The sequence below is a fragment of the Electrona antarctica genome (genome assembly GCF_951216825.1).
Source record: "Electrona antarctica genome assembly, chromosome: 6".
Taxonomy (NCBI): Eukaryota; Metazoa; Chordata; class Actinopteri; order Myctophiformes; family Myctophidae; genus Electrona; species Electrona antarctica.
This window is the reverse complement of record NC_136811.1, coordinates 23,260,565-23,270,851: the sequence shown is the minus strand read 5'-3', so window position 1 is coordinate 23,270,851 and position 10,287 is coordinate 23,260,565. Positions and strand designations below refer to the sequence as shown.

Genomic DNA, 10,287 nt, shown 5'->3' with positions numbered 1-10,287 from the left:
TTCTCAAGTATAAACTCATTACTATTTTCATGAGCCTTGGTGGTACTGTGGACATGAGTGTTTAGTGTATTTATAATGGTAGACTGGGTTGGAATCGAGTTGCTTTGCAGGCTGCTGATCCGTCTGGATCTAGACTGTAAAGTGGATACGGAAACGATGCACACTGTACGTGAATTATCGGATGCAGAAGGGCGGGCCTTATACCGACCGGAACAAACTGGGTAGTGTGAGACTTTTGGGGACAAAAGATGCAATTACTGGGTAAAGTAATAAAAAGTAACTACTAGTTACTTTTGGCATGGAGTAATATGTAAAGCAATATTACTTTTTGTTTAAGTAATGTAAGTAATAGGTAATATGTTAGTTTTTGAGTAACCTTTCCAACACTGGATGCCGATGATGAATATGAACTTCATTCAACCTCCTTTTTTGTGTTTACATGAGTCAAAAGTTAATCTCGTAAAATCATGAAACATTTAGTACTCATTTGTAACTAAAATGTAAACTGATATTTTTTCACTTGCACATATCAGAGCTGCTTTCGGCTTTCTATACAAATATATTACTGAACAAATGATGCGTCAGCAGACAAGTCCCTAGAGCATGACAGGGCTTGTCTCTTGTTCCTCTTACAAAGGTCATTAATTTCCTGACCAGGCCTGTGGTGCCACTGTGGACAGAATAATACCAAACATCCACAGCACAGGTGAGGTGAATAGACATGTTTTACTCTAAACTGTCTTATGTTAAGGCCATGAATCATACATCAGTTGACATTAGGCTATTTCTTGCTAGTTAGACTATTAAGTAGACTATTGTTTTCAGTTCTATAAATTCCATCTTGAGATGTTTGTTATAGCGCTTTTCCAAGTGCTCAAAGCACTTTACAATGGTTCATTCATTCATACATTGGGAGGTGAAGCGGCGAACAGTCGACACCAGCGTCCTCACTTCCCACACACCAACCAACTCATTGGAGGCAATGTAGGGTTCAGTGTCTTGCCCAAGGACACTTCGACATGTGGACAGGAGGAGCCGGGATTCGAACCGCCTACCCAGGCCAGGGATCATTGGACGACCTGCTCTACCTCCTGAGCCACAGCCGCCAATAATTGCATCGAGTGGAAATGCAGTTCAAATGTTTGTTGCTTTTCCATGCTGGAAGGAATTTTAGATGTATTAAAAATGAGACAGTTTTACTCTGGGAAAAGGTGTCTGAAAGATTTAGAAAAAAAAGTGTGGAACCATGTATCTGATAAAATATTCACACTTTACTTCTACGAATCCAATTAGAAATCTTGGCAAAGACTAGTTTGTATTCTACTCGGTCATGATGTTACCATGTATGAGGGACAAGTCACAAAATGTGCTTCAAAACGGTAAACCACTAATCATTTCAAGATAAAGTGATACATTTGTGTCGTTTTCCACCATGACATGCCAATGCCATATTGCCATTCTGGGTGTGACACTTCCAACAATGTCTTGGGGAACTTTTGGATTAAACTGGAAAACACAAAGTCCCATCCTTTAAGGTTGATGAAATTTATTCTTAAATTACAAACTGTGAAATCAAGCAAAGGCTTACAGAAAGTTACGTTTACTTTATTTTTCAGAATGAGAAGTGTAAAACTGAGACACCGGAGGAAATGGTAATTATGCATTTAAGAAATAAAACAAAACAAAGTGTGGGGGATAACCCCCTCCCCACAAAGAAATATAATTAAAACTTAACATTTCTGGAGATGGCCAATAGTGATGGCTTGCTCTTGTTCTCTTACCGCCTTAGAAATTAGATGAAACAAGAGAAGAGTTACAACCAGAGGAAAGGCAAAAACAAACTGCACATTAATTCAAACTAAACCCCCAAATCAATGAAACATCCTCCCCACCCAATAGTGTTAAAAACAAACAGTCTTCAAACACATGCACATTATTAAACATACTAGCCTTTCAACATGGGTAATAATGAACACTCAAAGACCATGTTTTTCTTCAGCAACACACCAATTAGAATACATTAGTCATGGCTAGAAAGAATACTGGAAACCGAAACTGACTCAGAAGATTAACACCACGATGATTTATGTAAAAGTGACCAATTATCTTTCAGTTATGTCAGAACAGAGATTAAAATTAATCATTAATGAGCAATTATTTGCTTATTAAGTATGTTTCTTAATAGATTCTATAGAAGACACTTGAAAATGCTGCAGGTTAATATTGATGTAAAAGAACCAAATCATAGCAGCCAGATGGTTTTGCCGCTTTCTCTTAAAGGTCTGTATTGTGAAATATTGAGTGTGAGCTTGCAATATTTACATACTGTAGCTCATGGGGTTACAGGCCTGCATCAGCAAATGATTAATTTAAGACCTGCTTTGATTTCAGATAACAGGAAACAACTGCCACTGTGCCAAAATTGACAATTTTTAACAGTTAACAGTATTTGAAAGTACATTTTCATCATTAGATACATCTGAAGCAAGGAACTACATTAGGGGATTTAAGGGTCTTCAACAGTAGTCAGATGAGCCAAGCTTGGGAAAGCCTGTGTGTGTCTAAGCTGTAAATATTCATATTGTCAGTGGCTGCGCCCCATTACAATAACTCCCTCTTTTGTGCCTTGTTTCACTACATGATGTCACAGATTTGGACTGGAACTACAAAACAGTCCCTGGGAATCGTGATTCCCATCGTCACAATGGGCATGAATGAAATGTACTTCATCTTCAACGCGAATTCAATGTCCCCCGTTAATTTTGCGTGGTTCTGCAGTGTAGACAGGCTCTGGGCGACACACATCGTGTGTCTCACTGCTCATGACACCGTTCTTGTAGGTTTATACTTACGGTATATACTTTAATTTTAAATTGTAAATTCAAATGTCGATGTTATAATCCTGTGTTCAGGAAGACCAGGCGACCATTTTAGCAAATGGCAAGTGTACAAAGGAGTCGTCATCCCATGTCATTTACATTACACAAGTGTTATGAACCATTTCATCTAGGGGGAATAATAATAATAATAATAATACACGACCCCAGTCGTCACACAAGTCATTACCTAAGTTACATGGGCACACCAAGACACCATTCTCCCATTCCCTGCTCCGATGACCCCTTAATAGCCAATCTACAAGCTCACAAGAACATGGATGCCCTCTGTCTGAAATGGGTATGAACACGCTGCAAAAATAAGCACAAATTATAAAAGCTTATTTTTCTCCAGTTCTCCAACAACATCAGATCTGTGACAGTGAAGTGAACAAGGGCATATGAGAAGGAATAAATTAATGGAACATAGCCATTTAATGAGGTTGATGACTTCACACTTCAGTCACTGTACATTGGCCATCAGGCATTCTGGACCTTCCAGTGCTACTGGAAGATGAGGAAGGGGAAGCGTCAGAAGACTCTGCCCCAGGAGGGATTCTGTCTGCTGGATTCAGTCTTTGCCTCCTTGGCCTCATCTCATAGGGCTCCACACTCTCGTCGTCTCCACCCTCTTCCTCATCTTCTTCATCGTCGTCCTCTTCATCATCACTCCAATCACCAGAGCCAGACTCTTCCACAGAGGTATGAGGGTCAGAGGACCTAGAGGGAGAGGCTTCCTCCTCTTCCACCTCCTCTCCTTCCCCAACATCAGACCTTTCCTGGGCAGGTATAGGCCTGGGACTGATTTGCAACTGGGAGAGAGTGTCCACCAGAGAGGGGCTGCTGCTGCCAGGTTGGCCCCCAAGAGAGGTGGGGGGTCTGGGAGCCGGGGGGATAGTGACCTGCTGCTGTGCCCCTGCTATGGTATCGGCACCATCTGCAGAGTTTTCTCGACCCGTTGCCCCAACAGCCACAGCCTCAGTGTCCAGACGCAGTCCCGCCACACCCTTCTTGGGGATGTCCACAATGTCTCTCTTCATCTTGCGCCTACGACCGTGCTCGTTGCGCCGATATTGCACCATGTTCTCCAAGTCAGCCACGTACAAGAAGCCAGCAATGAGCATCTCAGCTGTCTTCTTGCCCTTGGAGAAAGCGTCCTCCAGCTCCCTGCTGGTCCGCTCGTCATACTGCCACCAACCATTACGCCCTTCATAGTACCAGGCGTGATCCCCCGCCGACGGTCGTCCAGCCGATGCCTTCAGATCCTCCGGGGAGAGCAGCGTCGGTCTCTCCAGGAAATCCTCTGGCACTTCCTGTCTGCAGAGGGCACATCGCTTGCTCTGCCAGGACGCTCCCTTAACACACAGAAAGCAGAAGACATGGCGGCAGGGCAGCTGCACCGGGTGGACGCAGCTCTGAAGACAGATGGCACACTCTGGTACAGCCAGTGCCGGAGAAGAGCCACTGGAGCCAGAACACGATGACTCTGCACTGTTACCACTTCCCCCACCACCATCGCTACCCTTCTTGCTGGATGGGAGCGAGCTAACAGAGTGGTCTACCTCGCTACAGCTAGCCATCCTTGGAAAAGTACTGTGGAATAGGAAACATTGAGAAAGCGTTAGAATTGGCAGGTACATGGTTTCTGTTGTGAATGATGTCACATCATGCCTAAATGGACATCTCTGATGGCAGAGAGGAAGAGGAGAGGGCGGAGGACATTGTAATAATATTATTAGGTTAGATAAACCGATTACAGTGTGATATATGGACCACGAAGAAGGGATACCATTTAATGTTGAAATACACCGAAGTATTTAGAGCAACTATTCGTGTTTGCTAGCCCAGTAGTTAAGAAATTATTTATAACTGTATTATGTATTATTGTGTTTTTTATGCCATGTTCATTAATTAATGGAATACATAGGACCACCACAATGGAAACAAGCTAAAAGCCAAGCGTTAAGGTCTCCACACACCGGGCGCGAATCGGATGCGAATTCGGTTTTCCGAAAAACGCGGCTGGTGTGCAACCACCTTTATCCTTGGTTTTTAGCCTTCATGTCTGACTGTACCACATGCTGTTTACATTTCTGACTAATAAAAGTATTTAAAGAAAAATCGCTATTGGTCATTCTACACTAGATCACGTTTATTTTCTAACAATAGTGGGACAATAAAAACTATTAGATACTTACTGCAAGAACTGTTAATGTCGATGTATCATTAGGAGTGCTGTTCTTCAAACCAGCCACTGAAAAAAAAGACAGTGTCAACAACACGATCAAGTTACGTTATTCCAACAAAGACAGTGACAGATTACATTATGGAACTTGAAATGTATGTCTGCCGTTTTGGGCCTCTTCACTGTGAATATTGTATATCATAATCACTAGAGAGTTGCCAGGTTTGATAAAATACCCTACAGGTCACACGTTAACTGGCTGTCTGATAAACAATTACATTGTTTGATGAATTGAACATGGTGGACGCTGTTGTAAACAAGTGTAATGCTTAATTGGGTCGTCCACTCACAGTTAACAGCCTTTGTATTGAGTTTGTGCTTGAAATGTACTGTAATTCTGCAAACTGTTAATACATTTTTCAATCAATCAATTGTTGTGTTGGATTACCGGGGAAACGACTGATCTGTTGGTTACTGTCTACAGGGAACTGTTAAACCAGTTTTTGTCTTAATAGTAACCAGTCATTTTTTGTCATTTGTAAACCAGTACAAGCAGCCAGGCAGCGAATCCTTTGTCTTTATTGTGGACACAACACCAGATAAAGTGCACTGTTAAGTTAGTTAGCAAGCGCTAGTTTGGGAAAAAATAAATAAATATACGTGACGTACGTTCGTTGTTACAAAAAACACCCCAAAGACCGTAACGATTGAATGGCCAGATTTATAATGACTGATACAAAAAAACAATGAAGACCTGTTGTTATGATTAGCTAGTGACGTTCGCATTGAAAAAAACTCCTGCCATTCCAGCAAATAGACGGCGTTCAACTGACAGTGCTATCTGGTTAGCCCAGGGTTAGCACAGCTGGGATACAAATAGCTAGCCTGTGTTACATATCGAACACATGATCATCTTAAACAATGCAGGGGGATATACTCACATTACCTGCCGTGTCACACTGGATGCTGTCGTCTTCTTTCTGTTGTATACAGTATCAGCTCGTGCCACTGCTGTTTCCAGCGTTTGATTTAGAGGGGAGACTGTTATCAAAATGCTAACTGGGGCTTTTGTTTTCCTCCGAAAAAAGAATCCGAGACGAACAGCCCCGATTTATATGGCTCGCCGTACGACGGCGCCGCGCTACGAAAATAGCCGATCTGCAAGCTCACGGAGCGTCTCGTAAGCGACTCGCCGTGAGCTTGTAGATCGGCTATTTTCGGGCCAAAAGAGACAGAGTCCGTCTGGGGGGCGGGGGCGTACCCACGCATGTATACGTAATGACGCGCGTAACGTTAACAGTGTTGCCAGGTCTGCTTATTATAAGTGCCTCTGGGCTTGTTTTTCTTTTTTTGATTGATTGATTGATTGATTGATTGATTGATTGATTGATTGGGGGTCGAGGGTTGTTTATAAAGTGTAGTTGTTTCCTAATGTTGTTTAAACCAGTGGTTCTTTTTTCCCCCTACATTTTATCCCACAATCTTTGTAACCCATTTTTCACCCCATGTGTCAATTATCTAATGTGATCCTGGGCTCTACACACCCTCCACCAACCTGGGGAGAGCAACGGACTTGAACTCATGCTTCCTTCATGCATGGGGGGGGGGGGGGGGGGGGCAGTTTCGAATTGCAGCCGTCTGTAGGTGCCCTTTGAGAGGGAGAGGGAGTGAGGCCAAGTAGTAGCCTGACCAGTTTGTTTTGGGAAGTCTGGCAGTTTGTTTTGGGAAGTCTGGACTCTGGAGTCTTTGAGCATAGTCGAAGAAACCTTGTACAAGGGCTCCTGTTAAGGTCTTCATGGTGTTATTGTTGACCAGTGAGGAGATCCTGTATAGGAATGTTGTTCTTTGGTTTACTTTTTTGATTACATTAGTGGCCATTTTGCCATTTGCTTCCAGGATGGAACCTATAGGTAATTTCATCTTTTCGTGTGATAATATTGCCACTCTAACCATGAAGCTATCTGCCTTGCTAAGGTTACTATTTGATCCAAAGAGAATGATTTCAGTTTTTCCCAGGTGTAAAGATAGTTTGTTATCAGGGACTAGGGAGCCAGGTTCAGATTCTACCGAGTTCAGAGCTGAGGGACTTTTCAACCTGCAGTTTGTTCCTGTCTGAGACCAGCAATGCCGAGTCATCTGTGAACAGGAACAAGTTGCAGTCACAAGCTGATGTCATGTCGTTTACATATATTAGGAACAGTAAAGGTCCTAGTTTGCTTCCTTGTGGAACGCCACAGCTCACTGGGAGGGGGGGACAGTGTTCCGTTCACCTCCACCACCTGTTTTCTCCCCTCCAGAAGAATACCAGACGACTCGCCCCTTTACCAACTCGCCCCCGTGAAATGTGTTATTGTAGTTAATTTAGTATTTCCCTCCCTCTCTGAAATCTGGAATTATCTTGTAGGGTTATTTGATTGTATAGTAGTCGATCTCTATATATATAAAATTAAGAAAGAATAACATGAGACAGAGACGGTGACTGCTTAATTAGTTAATTTAGGACCTTCTAGCAGTTAATTTCATTTCACATTTCTTCCATGTAGCCCATGTTTTGTAATGGCATCATCATGCTATTATGCCCGTGGATATACGTGAACTTAACAATGATAAATTAATATGATAATACCTTTTATATAATCATGTATCAATGTGTCCAGAGTAACAGTTTTTTTTTGTATTAACCCGTGCTTTCATTTGAAATTGTTGACCAGCTCAGTGGCCTTCTGGTTAGAGTGTCCGCCCTGGGACTGGGAGGTCGAGGTTCGATCCCTGGCCGGGTCATACCAAAGACTTTACAAATGGGACCCAGTGCCTCCCTGCTTGGCACTCAGCATCAAAGGTTGGATTGGGGGTACTAGTGCCATGTCCAGGGGGTGTAGGCCTACTTTGTACATCAAGCTGCCTCATGCTACAGAAACAGGAGATAGGCTCCTGCTCTATGGGTCTCATGGCTCGGGACGGCAAGGCTTAGGCTACTTACTTTTACTTAATTTGAAATGTAGCTACCCATTCTACATACTGTGAAATACAAATTTCAATCAATCAATATTATCCAAGAACCCCTCATCTGAAAGTATTTTGTGTGTTGTTAAAATGTTTCGAAAATATTCTACATTTTTCACTTTGAAAATAGCAGATGCATTATGCATGTCGCTTCTTTTCCATAGACCTGGTTGCTTAATTCTCTCACACAATCTGGCAACACTGAACGTTATGACGCAGGCTGACGACGCCTTCTTATACCTTTGCCATTTACCCCAGCTGCTAAGCTAGCCGCCTGGTCTTCCGGTACACTTCGGTTAGAGGACACTAGTGTCATACAACGACGGGGACGTTGAATTCAACCATTTAACACTAAAGCACTGCAAACCAAAGCATCAAGAATGTTCTCCCGAGCCGTGAGACCCGCCATGTGCGCGACCGTCGCCCGAAGCCTGTCAACGTCTTCCCAGAACCACGCTAAAGTCGCGGTGCTCGGCGCGGCAGGGGGCATCGGCCAACCCCTGTCCCTGCTGCTGAAGAACAGCCCGCTGGTGAGCCACCTCTCGCTGTTCGACATCTTCCACACGCCCGGCGTGGCAGCCGACCTCAGCCACATCGAGACCCGGGCCCAAGTCACGGGCCACATTGGGCCCGACCAGCTCGGCGCTGCCCTTCAAGGCTGCGAGGTGGTGGTAATCCCCGCCGGGGTCCCGAGGAAACCGGGCATGACCCGTGATGACCTATTCAACACCAACGCGACCATCGTGGCCACCCTGGCCGACGCTTGTGCCCGCCACTGCCCCGAAGCAATTATCTGCATCATCGCTAACCCCGTCAACTCCACCGTCCCCATCACATCTGAGATGATGAAGAAGCATGGCGTCTACAACCCCAACAAAGTGTTCGGCGTGACGACCCTCGACATTGTGAGGGCAAATGCCTTTGTGGCAGACCTCAAGGGCCTCGACCCAGCACGAGTCAATGTGCCAGTTATTGGTGGGCATGCAGGAAAGACCATCATTCCCCTAATCTCACAATGCACACCCGTAGTAGAGTTCCCTGCTGATCAGCTGGCGGCCCTGACTGGAAGGATCCAGGAGGCAGGCACTGAGGTGGTGAAGGCCAAGGCTGGAGCTGGCTCTGCAACCCTCTCCATGGCCTATGCAGGTGCCCGCTTCACCTTCTCCGTCCTGGACGCAATAAATGGGAAAGAGGGTGTGGTGGAGTGTGCGTACGTCAGGTCGGAGGAGACGGAGTGCAAGTACTTCTCAACACCTCTCCTCCTTGGGAAGAACGGCATCGAAAAGAACCTCGGCCTAGGGAAGCTGACCGCCTTTGAGGAGAAGCTGGTGGCTGACGCTATTGGCGAGCTTAAGGGCTCCATCAAGAAGGGCGAGGAGTTTGCGGCCAATTTTGTGGCCAAATAGATGGGCCATGTTATGTACCACCTAATAGTTCACAGCATTCTTTATTCCGTTATCTAAGACTGTCTTAGAATGTCAATGGCATCCTAGGGCACCTCAGACTCTCAGTTTCCTCTATAGTTTTTTTCGTAGCTGTGGGGGTTAACCTTGGTTTAAATACCCTAGTTCTGACCTTGATGTTACTGTACCCGTGTAGTTTTAAAGGGCATATATTTCCATACTGCTACTGTGAACTTCCTGGTTGTCTTGTCTAAATTACAAGCCCAAGTGATGGATGGTTGCATGTCTATTTTTATTGCAGGAGAAGCTATATTTTGTGCAGAATGCCCCCCCCCTCACTGCTGCTTAAAGAATGGAGAAAAAACTGTCTCAACTACCTGTTTGTTGCTGATGAGTGGGATGTTTCTAATTGAATCAAAGTCAATGTCAGTCTGATCAACATCTGACCTTTAAAGAATAAAACCAACTGAACAGACTATGTTAATGTGTCCTTTCTATAATTTCAAACACTTTTAGGATAAACGAGGACATACTGTACCTACTGTATTTCAGCTTTGTTTTTGCTTGTTGCCGTTATCCCATATACAGCCATGGAAAAATCGTAAAACGATAATTGCTTTAATATATTCATCCAATAGTTCAACCCTGATTTCTTCAAAGTATTACTAGGGTTGTGTTTGCCTGAGGATTAGCGAGGACCACAACAGTTTTATAATTTTCTTCGTTACATAAGATTTAGATTTAGTCATTAGGTAATCAGTTGATTACCTAATGAGTAACTCTTTAAGTAGTATAAGGTGTGTTTGTGTTGGAATTCGAC

The 10,287-nt window shown here is 44.0% G+C and overlaps 2 protein-coding genes across 3 annotated transcripts; one reads left to right on the top strand and one right to left on the bottom strand.

The window, feature by feature from the left end:
- Positions 1–1,584: 1,584 nt before the first annotated feature.
- On the bottom strand, positions 1,585–6,143 carry rnf146 (ring finger protein 146). Of its 2 annotated transcripts, none has more exons than XM_079502917.1 (3): positions 6,003–6,143; positions 5,075–5,130; positions 1,585–4,469 (listed from the first exon to the last, which is right to left on the bottom strand). In XM_079502917.1, the coding sequence occupies exon 3, from the start codon at positions 4,454–4,456 to the stop codon at positions 3,329–3,331; it is 1,128 nt and encodes a 375-aa protein (XP_079359043.1). In that variant the 5' UTR covers positions 4,457–4,469; positions 5,075–5,130; positions 6,003–6,143; the 3' UTR covers positions 1,585–3,328. The 2 variants fall into 2 exon arrangements, with proteins under 2 accessions (XP_079359043.1, XP_079359044.1); XM_079502918.1 differs by having other exon boundaries at positions 6,008–6,143.
- Positions 6,144–8,304: 2,161 nt separating this feature from the next.
- Positions 8,305–9,943, top strand: LOC306925558 (malate dehydrogenase, mitochondrial-like). The gene has a single exon (XM_079504461.1). It carries the CDS (start codon positions 8,445–8,447, stop codon positions 9,468–9,470), a length of 1,026 nt encoding a protein of 341 aa, XP_079360587.1. The 5' UTR covers positions 8,305–8,444; the 3' UTR covers positions 9,471–9,943.
- Positions 9,944–10,287: the final 344 nt, after the last annotated feature.